At 46.2% G+C, this 21153-nt stretch overlaps 5 protein-coding genes and 3 long non-coding RNA genes across 9 annotated transcripts; 6 read left to right on the top strand and 2 right to left on the bottom strand.

Annotated features, from left to right (window-relative positions):
• The first annotated feature begins 3195 nt into the window (after positions 1 to 3195).
• Positions 3196 to 4159, top strand: LOC126313316 (uncharacterized). Its single transcript, XR_007555107.1, has 3 exons — positions 3196 to 3353; positions 3421 to 3838; positions 3943 to 4159. It is a non-coding gene; the product is annotated as an uncharacterized LOC126313316 (long non-coding RNA).
• Positions 4160 to 4239: 80 nt separating this feature from the next.
• On the bottom strand, positions 4240 to 5432 carry LOC126313309 (uncharacterized). The gene is made up of 4 exons (XR_007555104.1): positions 5081 to 5432; positions 4878 to 4999; positions 4693 to 4818; positions 4240 to 4620 (listed from the first exon to the last, which is right to left on the bottom strand). It is a non-coding gene; the product is annotated as an uncharacterized LOC126313309 (long non-coding RNA).
• A 2238-nt stretch (positions 5433 to 7670) lies between these two features.
• Positions 7671 to 8374, top strand: LOC126313317 (uncharacterized). Its single transcript, XR_007555108.1, has 3 exons — positions 7671 to 7848; positions 7938 to 8065; positions 8123 to 8374. It is a non-coding gene; the product is annotated as an uncharacterized LOC126313317 (long non-coding RNA).
• Positions 8375 to 8657: 283 nt separating this feature from the next.
• On the top strand, positions 8658 to 11857 carry LOC126313304 (uncharacterized). Its single transcript, XM_049992259.1, has 4 exons — positions 8658 to 8678; positions 8893 to 9575; positions 9760 to 9859; positions 9997 to 11857. Exons 2-4 carry the CDS (start codon positions 9048 to 9050, stop codon positions 11445 to 11447), a joined length of 2079 nt encoding a protein of 692 aa, XP_049848216.1. The 5' UTR covers positions 8658 to 8678; positions 8893 to 9047; the 3' UTR covers positions 11448 to 11857.
• On the bottom strand, positions 11630 to 12614 carry LOC126313305 (peptide methionine sulfoxide reductase-like). The gene is made up of 5 exons (XM_049992260.1): positions 12513 to 12614; positions 12423 to 12438; positions 12278 to 12364; positions 11858 to 12182; positions 11630 to 11750 (listed from the first exon to the last, which is right to left on the bottom strand). Exons 1-5 carry the CDS (start codon positions 12557 to 12559, stop codon positions 11713 to 11715), a joined length of 513 nt encoding a protein of 170 aa, XP_049848217.1. The 5' UTR covers positions 12560 to 12614; the 3' UTR covers positions 11630 to 11712.
• Positions 12615 to 14176: 1562 nt separating this feature from the next.
• LOC126313315 (histone H1.1-like) lies at positions 14177 to 15414 on the top strand. Its single transcript, XM_049992268.1, has 3 exons — positions 14177 to 14298; positions 14644 to 14866; positions 14947 to 15414. The coding sequence occupies exons 1-3, from the start codon at positions 14195 to 14197 to the stop codon at positions 15412 to 15414; spliced, it is 795 nt and encodes a 264-aa protein (XP_049848225.1). The 5' UTR covers positions 14177 to 14194.
• A 1450-nt stretch (positions 15415 to 16864) lies between these two features.
• On the top strand, positions 16865 to 18861 carry LOC126313314 (uncharacterized). Of its 2 annotated transcripts, XM_049992267.1 has the most exons (3): positions 16897 to 17197; positions 17314 to 18501; positions 18686 to 18861. In XM_049992267.1, exons 1-3 carry the CDS (start codon positions 16995 to 16997, stop codon positions 18708 to 18710), a joined length of 1416 nt encoding a protein of 471 aa, XP_049848224.1. In that variant the 5' UTR covers positions 16897 to 16994; the 3' UTR covers positions 18711 to 18861. The 2 variants fall into 2 exon arrangements, with proteins under 2 accessions (XP_049848223.1, XP_049848224.1); XM_049992266.1 differs by lacking the exon at positions 18686 to 18861 and having other exon boundaries at positions 16865 to 17197; positions 17314 to 18674.
• Positions 18862 to 19301: 440 nt separating this feature from the next.
• Positions 19302 to 20834, top strand: LOC126313396 (ATP-dependent RNA helicase DDX51-like). Its single transcript, XM_049992343.1, has one exon. The coding sequence runs from the start codon at positions 19302 to 19304 to the stop codon at positions 20832 to 20834; it is 1533 nt and encodes a 510-aa protein (XP_049848300.1).
• Positions 20835 to 21153: the final 319 nt, after the last annotated feature.

Genomic DNA, 21153 nt, shown 5'->3' with positions numbered 1-21153 from the left:
GACGCACCTCCACCTCGCGCGAGACCAAATACCTCTCCACGCACTGCAACAGCACCGGCTCGAACCGCTTGAACATCCGCCGCCTCTCCGCGGGCTCCAAACCCCCCGCCAACTCCTCGCACCGAACGCCCCCCCTCGCCGACCGCCGAACCGACCCCCGCCGTCTGCGCGTCCGGGCAAACCGTGTTCGCAACGTCGACCACCAAGCGACTCCTTCGAGGCAACCTCCTCTCCGCTCCCCGACTCTCCGCTCCCGCCACCCTCGAGCGCGCACTCGACTCCTCGTCGCCGCGCAAAACCGAAAACACCGCGCGCAGACACCTCAATGCCTCCCCCGTGCCGCCGTCCAAGCACTCCCTCAGGCACACCTCCAAGTCGCACAGACAAGAAACCGCGTCCTCGCCCACCGACATCACCGCCGACCTCACCGCGCCCAACAACTTCTCGCAAATTTCGTCGAAAAGACCCCGGTGAAGCGACGACCGAGACAAGTTGTAAATCCCCTGCAACCTCTGCCAAAAATTCAAGTACTGCGGCTGCGCCTGGATCGAGCCCAGCCCCACCGACCCCTGCGCCTTCGACTTGGACTCCCTGAACTGCGGCACCGGCCTCCTCGTCAGCACCTTCGACAACACCGACACCACCCTTGCAATGTGCACCAGCACGCTCGGAACGAACTCGGCGAAGTCGCCCCCCATTCGCGCCAGAAACTCGGGCAAAATAACCATCAGGTCCATCTGCACGTCCAGATCCGACACCAAGTCGCTGAAAGACAACTGGTCCGTGATCATCCTCACCAACTGCAACGGCAATCTGTGTCCGCTCTCAACCAGTCTGCGAAGCAAGCGGTAAAACAGCTTCAAAAACGCCTCGTCACCCGTCCTGTGCGCCTTCTGAGCGAGGCGCCACATCAGCCAACCAGCGCCCTCCTCCGCCCCAGGACCGCCCGCTCGGCCGGGCGCGCTGCACGTCTGCAAGCCGAAAACCTTCAGCAGCGCCGCGTACCTTCTGTTTTCGGAATTTTCAATGAAACGCGCGTACTGCAAACTAGACGCCGCGTCCACCAGCGCCTCGACGGCCTTCTGCTGAATCCGGCTGTCCGCGCTTTCCAGAGACTGCACCAAAAAGTCAACCACGAACCCCTGCGCCGAACAACTCGACCTCAGCGCCAGCTCCGCGGGCAACCACGCGCCGCAACTCTGCAGCGCCTCAGGCTCCTTCAGACTCTGCTCCAGACAGGCCATCACCGCATAGTCAACCCTCCCCACGAACGCGTAAAACTCCAGCTGCAGCAGGCGCGCGCCCTGGTCAACGAAAAACATGCGCCGCAGCATGTACAACACCACGAATGCGTGCTTGCTGGACAATAGCGGCTCTATGCACAGCACGAAGCCCTCGCACGACATCTTGGCAACTATCGCCGAATCCTCCTCGAACACGCGCTCGAGAACCGTAACCACCAACTCAAACACGTTCAGCTCGGGCCACTCTATTCGATCGTGACACACCACCCAGTCGGATATAAAACAACCGAAAAAATAGTGAATCTGCGCGCGGAGCAGGGGATCCGTGTGTCTCAGCAGACCAACCAACTCCTCAAAGTGAAACTTGATAAACTTCTGAACCAAGTGATGACCCGTAGCACACAAGGCGCACAGACAAGACACCACAAGTATCTGCACACTGACGCGCGTCGCCGACCGAAACAACGCCTCCCCGAAAAAATATAGCAACATTTCGAGCAAATCCTCCACCTCGCCCTCACTCATCGATATCGAATCGGTGCCTCCGAGCCTCTTGAGCGCCGTCCAGTGATTCTGCAAAACTTCTTGAACGAGCTCCAGCGACGCCACCGTCAAGCCGCTGTCCTTGGAATCGAGAACCAAAAGAGCTATTCGAACAACCAAATCCAACTGAACACCCAGTACGTTCGGCGTGAAATACGGGTCCTCGGCCATGAAAACCTTCGAAGCCTTCAACAACTGCTTCAAACCGTAAATCACGCCCTGCACGGCGCACGGCGTCTTGCTCTGAAGGACGGTCTCTACCTCCTTCGCCAAAACCGACGCCGAAGACACCCAAGACGACCGACCCTCCAACTCGACCCCAGCGCACCTCGCAAGCCAACCCTCTCCATCAGACCGAAAGAAACCGCGCCCGTCCAGCGCCCCGCCTTGTCGAACCTCCGCGCCGCAGCTCGCACCCTCCGACAACACCAAACCGAGCATCCTCCTCGTTATCAGATTCAAAAACTCGCAGCGCTGTCGGTGACACCTGCACAGAGCAACAAAGCACGCGACGGACGAACGCCTCACCCCCTCGCAACTCGAGCCAAGGTTTTCGAGAAGCGCACTTATCAAACCATCAAACCTCTCAATCGGCAAATCCACCACGCAATATTGTACAACAATGGGCTCTATAAACCTCACCAACGTCTCTTGTAGCAATTGATTGTCGCTTTCCGCCACAATCTCGCCAAGCACCTCCAAGAGCCTACCTCGTATCTTCTCCGCGTAGGACGGCCTGACGCAGGCAGACTGGACAGAGAATAACTCAATGGCGAACCTACGCGACCGGCCCTTCACGCTCGAGTCTTGCATAACCTTCCAGATCTGGCGAAGAATTTTGTCGCGGTAGACGAAATGAGTCTTGATTGCCTTGACAAGTATCTGCTCAGCCAAGGACCAAACGGCTATATCGCCGTCCTCAAGCAGGCGCAGCAGGCACAACACACTGGTACAGAGCACCTTGTCAAAACACGCAACACTCTGAATATTCGATAGTCCAAGTTGACTATCAAGAGCTTGAAGCACCTCGACCTTGTCTGAATTCATAGCGCCCAACTCACTTTCCGGACTAAAAGCGCCCAACTTTTCAAGCGTCTTTGACAGCTGCATACTCCTGAAAAGCCTGCGCCAATATCATGACAAAATATAACTCTTCTACGATGAACCTTTTAATTGCTTCAAGCGACACAAGACTATGCCTTCGCGCGCTCGAGATTCAATTAACGAAAAGACAACTGCCCAGCTTGGCTTAAATCCACACGCTATCTCGACACAGCCAAAATAAAAATACTCTTTTTCAAAACCATCGCTACACATGAAATATGCGCATTATGTGTGCACCCGTCACAATATACAAAATAATCCATACAAACTGCATTTCTGTCGTTTTTAGCTTTTGCTAAGGCTTATTATTTGCTTTAATAATATGTCTGATCCCGTAACCGGAGCGTCTACAGCAGACCTCGAGCAGGTCAACAGGGCATTCGAAAGTTCAGTCGACTGCCAGCTGCTTACGGTAGACGCAAAGCCTATTAACTTCTCAGCTCTATACAAAAACGGCAAAACGTATGACATTTCAATGCTTCTAACTATTGACGACCTTTAGGCACTTGACTCACGCCTTCAAAAACAGCAACGTCTTATTGTTTCTAAGGCACTTTTCGTGCTATATATGTCGAGACTACATCACCGAAGTCGCTAAAATGCAAAAAAAGCACGAGGCTGAATTAGAAGCAAACAATATCAATATCGTGGCAATTGGATGCGGCGAGCCTCAATGTATTCCTACCTTCAAGCAAGACACAGCGTTTGAAGGCGACGTCTATACCGATCCAACTCGCAAAATATATGACAACCTAGGACTGCAACGCGCTAAAAACCTTCTGGAATTATTTCATGGACAGAGGGGGCATAAAAATGTCACTACTAATGCGTTTTCAGGGATACTGTATTCTTTCAAACAAATTATAAACTACGGCTTTGGGAGCGGTGACAAACAACAATACGGTGGAGAATTTATTGTCGGACCCGATGAAAAAGTCCAGTATGCTGTACGTGTTATGATTCTCGACTTAGAGCAACACTCCGATTTTCTAGTACTCGCTAATTTACACATTGCTAACTTGAACATGAATCGTATCGAAAACATAAAAAGTATCTCAATCAAGGAGCCTTGGATATGGTAGAAGTTGATACGCTGTTTCAAAAACTAGGCATCAATACGGAATAACATCATTTCTCAGATCTCCCAGTTCCATTAAACTAAAACCAATTCTTTTTTTGGGTAAGTGCAGACAACGTCTAGTAACATATGTTGTGATAGAATGAATTTTTACAAGAATGTAAAAATAAATCGTTTTTATCACTTAAAATGTCACCCCCTCATCTTAAAAAAACACATTTTCTTACTAAAAAATAGTCACATTTACTGAAAACAAGATAATGTAGACTCTCGCAAATAACAAATCTTAGGAATATATGATAAATCGTTTGCTTGCCAGATGATAAGTCTCGATATTAAATTTTGGGGAATTAAGACAAGTATTGCTCCCGTTATTGGATACTAGAGTAACCATGTTGTTTATTTCCTCAGAATACGGGAAACCAAACAAGGTTTTAGGTCAAAAAATGGCTAGTATTAAATGTCTTCTATGACGGAACCAGTAGCGGTTGCTGGATAGGTTTGTAAAGAAGCTTTGAGCCCATCGTAAAAACAGCTGATCCCAAGAAGGCCAAAAACGTTAAAATCATAAATGTTATAGTTTCAGGGAAAGTTTCTTTGACAAAATTTGATTGCATAGCCAACATAAAACTCCAAATACCTAAAACAAACCTAATTTTAAAAAGAATTTAATTTGATAAGATGATACAGATCTGTTCCTTATTAAAAACATGCTTCACTTACCCTGTAACCGAGATTAGCCGATGAAGTGATCTCAAGGAAATGCCTATTTTTCGTTTTTCAAAGATTGGATTGAAATAGGCTTTTGACAAGCAATACATGTATAATCCTAAAAATAGTTGCGACACCCTGTACAAGAAAATCTGTTAATAATATGCAAAAAAAATGAAAAACCGTTATCTACGCACATTATCACGTTTGTTGACAGACCAAACTTGCCATGCCAGGTTGTAAAATGAGGTTTATTATAATTTTTTTTATTTATATAGATGCAGAGGGATCCAGCAATATACAGGGCTGCGGCCAGAAGCTGTAGTGCATTTATAAATCAGAAAATCTTATTAGTGCCAACTATTTGAAATCAGACCTTAGGGCAAATGACATTTCGAACCTGAAGTATGAAATGTAAGGTGACTTTTTGCATTTTGTTAAGGTTGACAAAATAGCAAAAAATGCCATACTGATTGATCAGTAGTAAAATTGCTTGAGACATAATCAGGGCATACGAAAGAACCATGCAGACAATATGCCAAAAGAATAGAGATTTAAAAGAGACAAAGTTTATAGTATAAGCTATCAAGATCAAAGTTATAAATATACAGCAACAGTTGGTTGTATATGAAAGCAGTTGGACTGAATTTGCCATTTTAGTCAAAAGTGTGCTGACAAATATCTGAGTAGTAGGGGAGATGGAGAGAGCTCAGCAAATTATACTTGGCTTGAAAATGGAAACAGTATAGTATGTACTGTATCAAATAAGAGATTTACAAAAAAAATGAAGCTACATGAGGTTCAAGGTATTTTTAGCTTCGTAAAAAAGGATTGCGCGTGCTGCATGCTGTAACAAATTTTGTTAAAAGTTTGGACTCACAAAAAGACATACGTTGTTTGACATGTATATATACTGTCCGAATGCATTACAGATACATTAAAACGTATTGGACTTAGACAGAATTGGCCTTGGATTCTTGCATCAATTTTTCTGCTCTAATGGCTTCAGGCAGACGTTTGTTTAGATAAGGTGGGCTGGTTTTAGTTGTAATTCGACTTTGATTAATGAATACTTTCTCATCGATCTCAACTGGCTTCTGCGGTGGATTCCAGTTTGAATCCTCCGGAACAAGATGCGCTAGTGTATTGTTTTTATACACCTCAAATTCTTCTTTAGTTAAACGACCATGTAAGGCCGCTGCGGTAAGCGTCCTGAGTTCGTAATTTTTCATCCTGTTAAGCAAGTAATTCGTAGATAGCAAAGAGTGAGCACTCGAGACGAGAGTGATAGCAAAGGTACTTGTCATCAAATAAAGCATTTTTCGGCCCCTAGAGCATTTGCTTGCTATCAGTGTATGCCCAGGAGTTAGAAAAGTTAAAAGCGCGGTATCTCACACTATTGAAAAAGATAATATATATCGGTGACGAGCATACTGATAATTTTCCAAGATATAGGGAGCGCAACTAGGAATGTATAAGCCAAGGGAATAATTCCTGAAGAAGAAAGTATCCTTGCTAAATAATACCTATCTGTGCCAGAAGGAGCGCCGACTCTAGATAGCATTTCGCTGTAGTCAAAATTTTTATTAGGAAGTTTATAAATTAAGCCGAATGCATTGAACAATGAGTTCTTTGGTTGCGTATTCTGCTCTGACATGTTTATTACAAAAACCCAAAGAAGGTTTAAAAAGGGTTAAGTTAAAATTTACAAAAATTCGAGTAAAAAAATTTAATGTTATGCATTTACAGCAATTGTTCTTTTCAGCTTTGTTTTTCGAAGACATACCATATTGAATGGAATTGGTTTATTGAGAAATATTTAAACAATTTCACATCATCAACATAGATTTTAATGGCTATAAGTGATGTAATGACAAACGTCCTCTTTTTTTTTAAACTGCCGATCGCTCATTCTCATTAGATGGGATAACATTTCGCAAAGACGAGTCAAAAATTAAGTATTCACCACATATACGCGGATGGTCTAATTTTTTAATTCTATAAATTCTTGGAACTGCAAAATTTAGAAGTTTCTACATAACGTCTACTGAATACCTACAATTCAAAGCAATTGCACAGGTTAAACCCATAATTTATGTCGTAAGTGTTTTAGGTGACTGCAAAAATTCAATCTTGAAAACAATCAACAGAAAAAATATGAAATTGCGATGCCTAAAAATATCTAATTTCGTATGCACAGATAACGTTATATATGCGCATAAACAAAGACAGGTGTAAGATGGTACATCTGCGATTTAACGGTTAGGGCATTTGAAATTGTTTCATGCCCAGTTATAAATAAAACTGCATTGTAATAAAAAAATGTTTTGTCAAATACTCTCTGTAGTTATGCATTTAAAACTGCTAACACTGGTTTGATAGCCGAGAAATGTGTTTAATTGGTATAAATCATGAGAGCACTCTCAGATGACACTAGTCTTGTGCTTTGAATTAAAACCTATCTTAAGCGCTAGTATTTGCAGAGCAGCGAAAGGGCAGGCTTTCAAAATAAACAAGTCATTAGTCTGTAGCACAGATAAGCGGAGTAGAACATGTATGTCACACATATATTATCGGTCAAAAAGAAAGCTCTGCAATTTGCGCTTCTTCATTTTTTACTTCAATACACCTCTTCATCTTCTATTGGCTGCTTCTTGTCTGGAGAAATACAGCCGTATTTATTCATAAGTCTTGTAAGTTTGGTGTTACTCTCTTCTTGAACTATGGCGATGGAATTCAATAAACAGGAAATATCTCTTTGTTGCTCAACTAAGTCTTGCGTTATGTTACAATTGAGTATTTTTTTAATATCCGCCGGAGTTGGCAGAGATTCAAATTCCGCCTCATAAGGGATCCCGCTAGTCTTATCAATGCTGTCAACGAGCTCACTCCCTACGTAAATCTCGGCTCGGATAGAAGCCATCTCGATTTCAATGAGAAAATAAATAGAATGGTAAGCCAAAAATCATCTTTTTTACACAAATAGATACGGCCTAGAGGTGTAGACACCGCAAGTAACTGCAATTCGAATAAGGCATAAGTCATATTTTTTGAAGCATGGACATTACCTTAATTGCTCAAAATATTTCTCTTTTGCTGCCTGATCTTATTGCTCTCCTGTCAGAGATAATATCTGTGGGCCCAGATGATACCAATTTGCTTAAACAAGTACCGTTGACAGTCGATGGACGACACGTATAGCTTTTTGCATATTATCCAAATGTCAGGTTACCCAAAATTTACTTAGAAAACCTTAGGTTTGTATTTTTAAGACCAGGTTTCTGGCTCTTAGTTTGGCTTTAGAAAAACTTCCAGGAGCAGAGCTAACGTCCTATAGGCAAGTTGAAAAGTATGACGAACTCAAGTTACAGCTCCAAACCCTCAAGTACGTCGCATAAAAGTATTTTGTTGTAAGAGAATTTTATCTCATTCAGTTTCAAAGCGATACCATAAAGGAATACGTCAAAGACCTGCCATTCGACATCAATTTAGAAGCAAGCGACGTTGACAAAGATAGAACTCAGATATGACGTTAACCGAGTCAAGACAAGGGACGGTGGTCGGCTTGCATTAAAAACTGCGTATTTAATGTCACGAAGCGCAAGGCATTATAAAGGTCAATACAAACAAACATCTAGAGTGCGGCTTTTCTAGCGCCATAGTCAACAATCTCAAGTTTCTGCCAATATATAAAAGACCGTTTACATTGAAATCTTCTCAGTAACTATAACTTTAAAAGCAAAATTTTCTTTTAAAGTGAGCTGTTTTCAACATAAAATAGTAAATTGGTGCACATAAAATTTGATGACTTACCTTTTTTATACCAGGGAGCTTCAGAAAACCTTATATCGAGGCTGAGTTGTAGTTGAGATAATTTTTTTTACAACGTCAGGGCGGATACAAATACACAAATATCAGAATAACAATTATATTTTTTTTTGAAAAGTTTATGATTTTTTAAAACTCTCCGCTACAGCGAGGGGCATCCAAAAGCAAAGGTATGTGAGACACTTTTCTGGCAATTTTTATATTGTCCACCGAAAATTTTAAGGACTCTGGTTTCCTTATTTGTTGAACGTGTACGACGGGCATAAATCCATGAGCCAGAGATTTCTGTCCGCAATCGTATTATATTTTTTTTATGAATCAATGCTTCTCATTTAACTGAAATTATTAACTTTTTCATTATAAATAAATAATCGAACTTGAAAGGCCGTCTGAGACGGTCGTCTGGTTTTTGTGTTTTTCGGCGGTTTCGCCTATTTGAAGATTAACATAAGCGCATCTTGTGTTTTTGCCCTCGTTGGGCTGTGTATCGCATAGTAGACAGAGAACACTCGTTTAGCTCCGATTGCTGCTGGAACAAGATGGGACTAAATAAACTGTTGGATGGCGCAGAATACCCAGTTATTCAGAGCGAAGTAAGCAAAGAGCTTCTCACAGAATGTACCAAGGTCGCAGGTGGTCGGATGGACATAAATTCAAAGCTGCCTGATGATGCAAGCAGGCGTAAGAGAAAATTAAATGTAGAATCAGTTGGTGCGGAAGATAGATGTAGCCAAAAGATAGGAATGAGTGAGTATTCGATACCTGGGCTCAAAGTGAACGAGCGAGCAAAGCGATCCGCCGGTTCAAAACTCGTTGGGAGTCATAGCGTGAATGACAAATACAAAGAGTTGGACATCGCAAATGATGAAAGGGACAGACAAGACAACGAAGCAGCGGAGCTGGCAGATTTCAATCCTTACGAGATGGAGGAATTCGAAAAGGCTTATTTTCCCGAATATGTCGAATGCGAGTGCGACTACACTGAAGCAAGGAACTCTATTTTAGGTTTGTGGAAGCGAAATCCGTTTAAGTTTTTAACTTTAAAAAAAGTGTTTAATATGGTTCAGGTACGTTCTGGTACGATTTGGGGCAGAATTGCAGTGGTGGAGCGTATTGTTTGAAGTCTTGCGGTTTGATTAAAGTTCCTGCTGTCGTCTTTAGTTGAGTGCTTGCTAATAACGAACATACGAATACGCGAATGTTGATAATGTTGTATACAAACGTATGGTTCGATTTTGCATGTGTTAAAAGGCCAAGTTTCGCCAGGACATCGAAAGAGTGTATTGGTTTTTGACAGTTCGGGGACACATCAACGTGGGCTTGTTTTCCAATTCTGAGATGAAGACAGCCAGTACGTGCATGCTTTTATGCAAGAAGTGGGTACAAAAAAAAGTTTAATTTTGCTGTTAAAGTGCAACATGCACGCGGTTCGCGTCTTTCTCTTGCCGTCATAAGCGTACTGACGGCGAAAAAAAATCGTTGAGCCAGTGTTCAGACATTTAGATCATATGAAAAACAGTAAAAAAATTCTGATTCTCGGAGCTGGGGCGGCTGGTTTGGCGGCAGGGAATCAGCTTCACCAGTTTGGCTATCAGGTTCAAGTCTTAGAGGCGAGAAACAGATTGGGTGGGAGAGTGCACACCAGCGAGTCATTGGGTGGTAGCTTGATAGATTTTGGCGCGTCTATCATCACGGGCCTGGTTGGGAATCCACTAGACGAATTGTTTCGACAATTGTCGTTGGTAGCGTACCCAATCGGAGAGAACGGCGTATTATATAATCGCCAGTCGGGCGAGGTAGTGAGCACACGCCTGGATTCCCAAGTTAGTGAAATGTTTGATCAGATGCTGGAGGCGGCTGTCAAGCAGAGGTCAGATAGTCTGGAGACCGATCGTTCGTTGGGTCTAGTGTTGGACGAATTGACGGGTGATTTGAGCCAGGAGAAGGGATACGTACTGGATTGGTTTTACGCTAATTTAGAGTACGCATGTGCAACGGACTTGTCAGCTCTCTCGAACAATTGTTGGGATCAAGATGATGTGCACGAATTTGCAGGTAATCACTTGATGCTCGTTAATGGATATTCGGCGATGATAGAGCCGCTAGCGCGTGACTTGGATGTGGCCCTTAACGTTGAAGTCAAAGAGGTCAGATATTCCGAATTTGGTAAAAAGGTCGTGATGATGGATCAGTACGGCCGAGAATACGAGGGGGATGCGGCCTTGGTGACGCTACCGCTCGGCGTGCTGAAAGGTGGCGAATGTCGGTTCAAGCCCGAGCTACCGGTCGAGAAGCAGATGGCGATACAAAAGTTGGGGTTTGGCTTGTTGAACAAAATTATCATTCGGTTTGAAAAGGTGTTTTGGGACAAAGACGTGGACTGGTTCGGCACAGTGAATCAGTCAAGTGGTAGAAAGGAGAGGGGGCATATCTATCTATTTTGGAACATGCAAAAATTTAGCCAGACGCCTATTCTGGTGGCGCTGTGCGCGGGAGAGGCGGCGCATCGGATAGAAGAGCGGTCCGATTGCGAACTGATTCAGGAAGTGATACGTGTTTTGAAAAAAATCTATAAGTTAAAGAGAAAGCCCGTTGCGGTTTCAAGCGCTGTAACAAGGTGGAAGAGTGATCAGTACTCGAGGGGGTCTTACTCCTACCTCGCAGTTGGCTCAACGGCGCAGGACTACGTTGCGCTGTCGATGCCCATAAACGACCATTTATTTTTTGCCGGGGAGGCAACGAATCCGTACCATCCGGCGACCGTTGCGGGAGCTTATCAGAGCGGACTCCGAGAAGCCAGAAGAATTCACCAAACCTTTTGTCCGAAAGAACAGAATGCAAATTGCGGCGTGACATTCAGGAAGGATAGCCAGAGACTTGCGCCCAAGCCTCGCATCAGCAAGAAACGCAGCAAGCGAGTTCCCCAGCCCAATTCTTAAATTTTGAAGGCAACCGCGGTGTCCAAGGCAAAATTCACCTCGAACGTAAGAGGACTGACACGTGTAAACAAGTGCGCTCGGGATCATGGAGGCCTACGTACACACCTACCCGTCCGTCATTGGCGCAGTATCCCGCAATTTCCATAACATTAAAGATAGCACAAAAATTAGGAGAGACACTGTTTCAGGAATTTGTGACAGGGGCGAGCAGCGCTTTATGGACTAACTCCCTGGCGGAACATGCACTCAGCGCTCAGCCCTCAGACTAGTTTTGCGTCCACCTTCGGAAATGGTTGCAATAACCTAAAGGATGCGTGGGTCGAGTAAGTAACACTGTGGGGACCAATCAGAGGCCTCGTCAAAAAAAAACCGCTGATTTTTTTCTGAATTCTCGAGATGTGTTTACGTGCCATGAGGATTTTTTTTTAGGTAGTTTTGATGATATTCCTCGGCCGGATAGAAGGTGGTGGCTTCTACAATCTCGGTGACGATGGGTTTGTTGAACTTGGACGCCTGCAGTTCCTTCTTGTAGTTCTCGGCTTCCGTTTTTTGCTCAGGTGTGTGATAAAACACTACAGATCTGTATTGAGTCCCCCTGTCCATTCCTTGCGCATTTTTTGTCGTTGGGTCGTGGATACTCCAGAAGAAGTCCAACAGCTTGCGATAAGAGACTTTTTCGGGGTCGTAGATGGCGGTTATCGCCTCGGCATGCCCGGTGTCGCCCTGACAGACATTCTTGCGAGCATGGTGACAAGAGTATTCCATCCCCGCGTCAGGGAGACGTCAAATCGGAAAGCATATCACTTCAGACCCTGTCCGAAAGGACATACCTCGTAGGTGGGATTCGCGAGCGTGCCACCGGCATAGCCAACCTGAACCGATCTAATAGCAGACCCGAACTCTTCCCTGAAATGTTTCTGTGGCGCGAGTCGGTCAATCTTTACTCACTAGTCACACAGACTGAAGCAGATGTACCTCCATTCCCCAAAAACTAGGGGATAGGTTAGTTTTCGTAGTGACGTGACAAGGCACATTGTCGTGGAGCGCGGCCACACGAACACATACCACCCACCGCCAAATGTCATTCTATTATGATTATCGTTTTCTGCCATAATGCGCTAGAAGCGTAACAGAGAGATCTGGGCAGTTTTCTATGCTACACACAGGTAATGCTGTGGCAAGAAAAAATAATGGCGATGTCAATTGCTTTTTGCGCTGAAAATCGTACCACATTTATTGAAGGAAATAGAGCAAGCTATGCGACATTTATACCCTCGTCGGTCTCTCAAGACCAGATTTCCACCCCACACTGATCGCTGAAGACTCGCATTAACCGTGCATTATCTGTTTCACGTGCTATAACGATTCTGACGGAAGGCGTGGGGCTCGGACCAACAAGAGGAATCGACTTCGGCCTAAGTATCCCCTACGTTTGCCAAGGGCGCTCTTTTAAATATGTCCGTACATTTTTTTTCACGCATTGGTTGCGTTGCGTACGAGAAAGCGTTGTACGAAGTGGGTCGAAATACGTGTGCCCGACTAGCTGTGAACGAGCTGGCGACGCGTGATTTGAGTCTTTGAAGAGAGATTCGACGCGCCTCTAACTCCTGAAGACGAGCAACGTCCCAAAATGTATACCCTTTGGGATGGGCAGATTTGTAGCGCCGCGAATACCTCTGCACGGAACGTCCTCTCTCTATACGCCATAAAAAGGCAGCATTGCGCCGATGAAACAGAGATCCGGATTCGGAGCCTAGCGGAGGGTAACTTGCAGCGCGTGCAGAGGTGGACGACGCAAAAGCTGAAGATGTGTCTTTTTTTAAAACCGTCTGGTGAACTTTGAATTTGAACTGACAAACAATATTTTCTATGTCATTTCAGAGTGTATTGAATCAACAGACAACACCAAATTGAAAGCACGCATATTTCTATCTGGTATTTGAAATCACGCTTTTTATTGCTTCATTACATAAATGGCCTGGTGTGATCGAGATAAATGTTCCCTGTGAGCCATTGATAGAATTTCCATATCGTGACCGAAATTATCATTATACTCACGAAATCTCGGATTAGGTGATGATGTTAAGGCCTAAAATTGGTGTAAGCGTCAAAAGGGCGTAAAAACGCGCTCTATATTTGGACAGTGCACGAATGTTTATATTACAAAAAGGATACAAATAATTCGTCGCTCGGTTTTACCGAGTAGATAGACGGCAGTTATCAACTCCAGCTGATATAATTTGAGAGAAAGCCAACTGTAGATCTTCGGCAGGGATGATGAAATGTACATAACTGCTTTGTAAAAAACCAAGTCACTGCGCAGATGAAAATGGTTTGATATTTGAAAGTATTTTATTTTACTCAGAACTTGTAAAATATTGTGATTCACTTTTTTCTGGCAACAAAATAGAGTCTGCTGAATGCTATTATAGGCGAATCAGCATTTTTAGCATATGATTTTAGACCCGTGTACATTGGCTGTCAGCGTATAATTTTAGACCCTACACATTGATTACCATTGTCGGGGCTTCCCCTACCCTGCATGACGAGATAAAAGTAATTCTCACAAAAACAAAAAATAACAGAAAAATGTGGGCATAGTAGAATTCACCAATTAGGCATGTTAAGTATGCGATGAGCAAGCCACGTAAGCACCTCTCCTTACAAAACTTAAAAATAGTTGTATCAGTTAACGGACAAATAAATGCTTTTGTGAGTTATTTTTTTTCATTTAATAATTGTGCACAATGCCTTCGACTAGGTCGTCTGTACGGATAGCAAAAAATATCGATTTACAGGGCTATGGAGACTCATTATCAAAAAACAGCCCTTCAGTCGGTCGAGCGACTAGGTATGCATTCGTTAAATGGCAAACTATCTTGTCTCTGCACAATCGAAAGGCCCATGCAAGAACCTTTGACAAGACGGTTTTGAGCAGAAAAGGTGGTGCATATACGCCCACTACAACATAAAATCGACGAATCTGATTTTTCATGCTCTGCTTTTTCTGTCACACGTTTCTCTCATGCGTACAACCGTGCTCGAGTCCCAGCATCAAAAAAATAGCCTTGTGTCGAGGGCTTTCTTGGCTGCTTGTTGAGCTAATTCAAGACGACTGCGCTCGCCTGTCAACTATCATGCGTTTCGTTTCAGAATTATGAAGACTAATCAATGTACGAACTCTTTTTTTGTATAGACTGACGAATCAAAAGCCCAAGAAGCGGGCCGTAGAGCCTGAGGACAGTAGGAAAGAGGAGCCGTCCAAGGTACATGTACCAGACAGCGGCAACTCTTTTGACTCGTCTGAAGGACCTCCCAAAGCAAACTCTCGACCGGAGGGCAAGGTTCCAAAGGATAGTGGTGCAAAGCCTGCAGATGCACCGGCCAAGCGAATCACCAAGACATTAAGCTCTTCTGCAGTACGTAAGATCGTTATTGGTGGTCATCCTCCGATTTTTTGAGTGTTAATTCAGAATTTGTACCAAATTCTTTAACGCAGAAAAAAAAAGTGACGAACAATATACAAGGGAATTCAGCAGGTGAGGGAAATGGCAATACCGAGGGCGCGCCGCCTGTCGAAAGAGACACAGGCACCGCCAAGGCATCCAAGTCGACTTCAGCTACGAAAAGCAGGAAGTCTGCGGCCAAGAGCGCTCAGACAGACGGTCTTGCAGAGCCCAAGTCTGAGGAAAAAAAGCAAAAAGTTGGTGAGAAAGAGATAAAATCTCGAAGCCCGACTACAAAGACTAACGAATCGGAGCCCGAACCGAAGATGTCTAGGCCAAAGGTGACCGCAGCAAAGCCCAGGGTAACGACCGAAAAGGCGAAGCTGGCCAGAAACACCAGGTCTGCAACGAATACAGCCGATTTAGATAAGCCCGCCAAGGCATCTAAAGAAGCGAGCGCGGGCAACAATCAGGCCAATCCTGATGGCAAGGCCAAAAGGAAAGTCAGAAGTAGCAAGTAGCAAGCAGATGCGACAAACGTTTGGATCCACAGGCCGGTACACCCAGGCAGTTGAATCCAACTGACATCAGGGATGCAGCAAAATCCAAGCCAACGGCTAGTTGATCTAGGGCCGAGAGTGCTGCCGCATCCGGGATTTCAGAAGAATCGACGGAGGATAATGTCAAAAGTTCAGATTTGAAGAAAGACAAAAAAAGGCCCGAGCATAGTTGGACGGACTTGCGTTAGAATGTGTGACATTAAAACGTGGCAACTATTGGATAACTAAAAAAGCATGGTTTCTCTTATTTTTGCCTTGATCTAAAAAAACGTTCATACTTTTTTTTCCCAGTTTAGGGGTTAATGAGATTGTAGACTAGCAGTTTTCAGGTAGGAGAGGTATCGGCGCTGCCCTCCTCCTGCAGGACATTTGAGCTGTCTTCTACTTTTCCTGCAACAGTAACGGTTGGTCCCGGAGGAACCCAATGGTCATCGGACACCACGGGCATGATATGAATTGTGGATGAGGACACAGTGCGAGGTGCACCCACGGCCTTCAGCTCCTCGGGAAAGTCAAATTCCGAGCGAACGGCGTTTCTGAAATGATTTAAAAGCATTTTACAATAGGAGGAAATGCTGTCATCTGGATGTCGAGATAGACAATGAATCAGCTTTCCGAGACGACTGAGTTTGAGCTCATAGGCACCCAATTTGGAAAACGGATGGGCGTTTGCCGAAGGTTGGACTGGATCGAAAGTTTTTAGTTGGAGCAAGGCTTCTTTTGGCTGGTTGTTGTTTATATGTGTTCGGATGTTTGAAACGAGGGTGTATACATCTTTGGCCACGTTGAATTTTTGTTTGAACTTTGCGTTTTTTCTAATTTTGGAGGTTTTTGGCTTGTTTGAAGCGGCGTTTTTACCAGGAGTCCGAGTGGAACGGCGAGAGTATTTGGATTCTTTTTTTGGAGGTTGGTCGCCGTCATGTTCTGTTTCGAGACTGGACGATGCTGAATGCTTCTTCCGTGTCGTAGCTGCTCGGCGTTGGGAGCGGTTGTTTCGTTTAGGCAAAAAAGACGCTTCCTCGTAGCTTGAATCACCGGAAGACTCAGAGGATTCTTTCAGGTCCTCGTCTTGAACGGGGTCCTGGTTCAGTAGATGCGCGTTGTTTTGGGCCATTTCATATTGCTCCGCTTCTTGCAGTGCAGAGACGAAGTTCGCCCGAGTTTCCGTGCTGCAGTTCTTGTAGTTATCCCTGAAAGGGAGATACGTGTCGACCCATCCGTACGAGACCGGTTGACCGAAGAAACGAAGGAGAATCTGTTCCGAGGTGTGGGGAGCCTCTGTGATACTCGAAGGCGCTTCTTGTTCATCGATTACCAAGGCAGGCCAAAAAAGGTCTTCCGCCTTCGCCCACACCAGTGTACCTAGAGGCAGGGACATAGGGTTTGATTCCAAAAAAAAAAAAAGCAGTTTGTATATGAAAAAAATATACCGCGTGCATACGCTGCCTAAGCGTCTTGTCTATGCAACCATCTCGCCGCAGTTTTTGATGAGTCTCTCTTCGACTTGATGTTTTCCTAGGGTGCAGACTGCCTGGCCTTCGATGAGCGTACTTTTCGAGACCTGCATGGGCGATATCGTCATCGACCTGTACATCGATGACTGCCCGAACACGTGCAAGAACTTTTTAAAGTTAAGCAAGGTCAAGTACTATGACCACTGCATATTCCACAACATCCAAAAAAACTACATTATACAAACTGGCGACCCGACTGGGACAGGTAAGGGCGGATCTAGCATTTATGGGTGCGTGTGTGTAGGATTTATGAACTAGTTTGAGTACAGAGCGGGGGGATCGTCGTTGTGTGTGGCGTATTTTTTTTATCGCTGCGAGGTCGCACATGCGTTGACGTGAGGTTTAGCTTGCTGTACGGGGACCAGGCTCGCTTTTTCGAGGACGAAATTCGTCCTCACTTGAAGCATTCGTTCAAGGGCGTGGTTGCGATGGCCAATGCCGGGAAGGATATGAACGCCTCCCAATTCTATATCACAACGATTGACAACATCAAGGTGTTGGATGGAAAGCACACTATTTTTGGATACGTGGCGGAGGGTTTGGAGGTGTTGGACAGAATTAATGACGCGGTAGTCGACGAGACAGGTCGGCCATACCAGCTGCTGTGCATTCAGCATTCTAGCGTTTTGGACGATCCTTTCGAGGATCCGAAAGGATTGCGTGTTCCTTCAAGGTCTCCGTCTCCTCCGAATTGGCCGGAGGACATGTTGGACGAGGAGCTGCAGGTGAACGAAGAGACGGAGGTACAGAAGAGAGAACGTCTGGCGGAGCAGGATGCGCGCGCAAACTCGGAGATTTTGGCCTTGATTGGAGACATTCCCGATGCGGACATCAGGCCTCCGGAGAACGTTTTATTTGTGTGTAGGTTGAACCCGCTTACGACGGCCAAGTCGCTTCGCGTCCTGTTTTCTCGTTTCGGAGAAATTTTGAGCGCGGAGGTGATTTTGGATCGCCACGGAGACAGTTTGTGCTACGGATTCGTGGAGTTTGCGGAGAAAGAGGCGTGCGAAGAGGCCTATTTGAAGATGCAGAACGTCTTATTCGACGAGAGACACATTCACGTGGACTTTTCCCAATCCGTCAGCAAGGCCAGTTTGCGCGCAGCCGGCGGGTGGAGGAACTATTTCAAGAAAAGGGCAAGGCGACAAAACCAGGAGGATCGCAACGACGGGATTGAGCTGAAGTACCACTACCGCAACGACCAGCAGATTGGGGGAGATAGTTCGAGTAAGTACACGTTTGTACCAGAATACGAGGATGCCATACGCTGGCAGGACCGCGTACACGGGGACCGTGAGTGGGACAACAGGCGACCAAAAGAGTACCGAGGAGGGGATAAGAGGAATTCAAGGTGGGCGCAGGACATGGAAAAGGGTCACGGGCACGGTAGGGAAGATGGCCATCGGTATGCGGACGACGAGAGAAGGGATGTGCATCGACACGGCGGCCACGCAGAAGATAGCCGCCGGTACAACAGCAAAGATGACAGAAAAGAAACTCGCAGATACGTCGACGGCAGGAAAGAGGACCATCGGTACGACTACGTTTCGAAGCGCAGGCGACCTTCTTCTAGAGATGAGCCTTGAGTTTATGTATTGTATGGCGGTTGCGTGGGATCGAGAGAGGTTGATTTGCACTCTTGAGGTTATTTTTTTTTTGCAGCTTAATTGTACTTGAAAATTTTGATGCTGAGCCAATTCAAATACACGAAGATGAAGGTTAGGGGAGTCCAAAGTAGAATGAGTGGGAAGTAATAGTAGTCATCTTTGATGGCGTCAAATATTGGGTTGCCCGTGTAAGGCAGGAACTTGCTGACAAAAAGAGTGTACATGCCGAACACAAAACTGAATAGACAGAAGCACAGAATGGCGTATCCCCAGCATTTGGTCGTGATTCTGTCTGGGAACGAGCGAGTGGCGGCACTGCGTTTGTGCATATACATTTGGGGAGAGGAAGGTGGGCAGAGAGGCGGTGGACGCGAGAAGGGGTTGGTAGGTGAGTTTTTCTCGCAGGGGGTAAGAGGGTAGGTGAGGTGTCTGCTCTGATTCGCGCGGTGGCGTTAAACAGAAAACGGGGCTTGGGGTGACGGGGACGTGGCCGTCAAAAAAAAAAATTTTTTTGAAGTCCTTGAGCGTGCGACTCTGTGATTGCGGCCGGGTTTAGTCGAAACGGCCGATGGCTACGGGAGAGCACGAAGTCGACGGAAGTGTGGCAGGGGGGGGGGGCGACGAAGCGAGGTTTACGATAGACCAGGCCAAGAGAGTCAGTCTTGAAGAGCTGCGTGCGGTCGGCTTCAAATGCGTGGACGAGTTCATAATCGAGAACTTAGAGAAGATGGGCGTGAAGGAGTTGTTTCCGGTGCAGTGCGAGGTGATTCCGCACATTTTGCGCGGCGTCCATTTTGGGGGTGACGTGTGTGTGTGTGCACCTACTGGGTCTGGAAAGACGTTGGTGTACGCCATTCCGATCGTGCAGACGTTGTCGAGTAGGTTGGTACAGCGGTTGAGAGCGCTGGTGTTGGTGCCCACGCGCGAGCTGGCCCTGCAGGTAGCCGACGTGCTCGTGTCTGTGGCCAGAGGTACGCCATTGTGTATAGAAACTTTGTATGGACGAACTGCATACAAGTTGGACTGGTCGGGTGAGGACGGGGGTGAGGACGAGGGTGGGGGCGAGGACAGATGGTTGCGTGCAGACGTACTGGTGGGCACGCCTGACGAGTTGGTGGAGTGTTTGGAGGAGGTGTCTGAATTTTCGTTGTGTTACTTGCAGTTTTTGGTTTTGGATGAGATAGACAGGTTGTTGGCGGATTCTTACCAGAGTTGGGTTACCGGAATGCAGAGCGCCATCAATCGGTCTGATTCTGTGGACGGCGTGTCAAGTGTCGATAGCGGGGCCGTCGACATGTTGGAGGTGGGGAGAGGTCTTCGTCCCAAAAAGTTGACCATGAAGTTGATAGATGATCGGGCGTCTCCTTGGCTGCAAACTTTGATTTTCTCCGCGACGGTGACGCGGAATCCGGAAAAATTGGCGGAGTTGAGGCTTTGGCGTCCGTCGTTTTTCGTGGCGACGCGTCCCGAGACGGGTACGATTTTTTGCATTCCGCAGACGATCAGTCAATATGTGTTTGTAACTGAGCCTCAAGAGAAGCCCCTGGTGCTCTTGCACATTTTGAATCAGTGCGGGAAGGATGGGCAAGCGTTGTGTTTCGCGGGCTCGGCCGACACGGCGCACCGTCTGTGCTTGCTGCTGCGATTTATGAAGGAATTAGAGTGCTTGAATTGCGCATCTGTGTTTGAGTACAATTCGAACGTTCCTCAGAAAGAGCGAAATCGCATCTTGCTGAGGTTTCAGCAAGGCAAAGGCGGTGTCCTGGTAGCGTCGGACTTGGCGTCCAGAGGCCTGGAATTTGGAGTGGTTCACGTCGTGGTCAACTACGATGCGCCGGAGCACATAAAGGGCTACGTCCATCGTGTCGGGAGAGCCGGACGAGCCGGAAACTCCGCCGAGGCGTACACGCTCGTTCGTCCAGAAGAACAGGCTTACTTTCGCCAATTCTTGCGCAAGGCGGAAAACTCGGATGTGAGGACTCTCCCGAGGCCTGTAGAGAGCATTCGCGCGTGCAGGAGGGCCTACAAGGTCGCCTTGAGGCAGCTCAAAGCGGAGATCAAGCGCGAGAAAAGAGCCAAAAAAGGAGCTCTAGACGAAGGAGTTCAGCAGTCAGAGGCGTTCAGGCGTCAGCTGGAGACGGTTTGGCACGTCGAGGAAGAGAGCGCTGAGGCCAGAAAGAGCAAGAAGAAGAAGAGGAGGAGGAGAAAAAGCTACTTGGACGAGTTATCGAGCGACTCAGATTTTTCGAGCAGTGAATAAAGTGTAAAAAATTGCGTTTGTATCTGAGTGTGTCTTGCGCACGTGTGCATCACAAAAGTGTTTTCGTGCATTGGGTCCACGCGCGCTGCGACGTGTCGCAGAGCGCGCGACGACGGGCGAGCAGAAGGGACAGGCGCCCACGGTTGTAACGGAAAAAAGTGGTGGCCGAGACGGGTGTGAGGCAGAGCAGCGCCGGATGCCTTTTCGTACAATTTTTGCAAAAAAAAAAAAAAAAAAAACTTTAGCTCAAGGAGATGTGTGTGTATATTGCTGACTTTTCGAGAGGTCGTCGCGGGTTTTATTTAGTGTCAGGTGTGCT

The sequence above is a fragment of the Schistocerca gregaria genome, unplaced genomic scaffold (genome assembly GCF_023897955.1).
Source record: "Schistocerca gregaria isolate iqSchGreg1 unplaced genomic scaffold, iqSchGreg1.2 ptg000473l, whole genome shotgun sequence".
NCBI lineage: Eukaryota > Metazoa > Arthropoda > Insecta > Orthoptera > Acrididae > Schistocerca > Schistocerca gregaria.
This window is presented reverse-complemented; position numbering and strand designations above follow the sequence as displayed.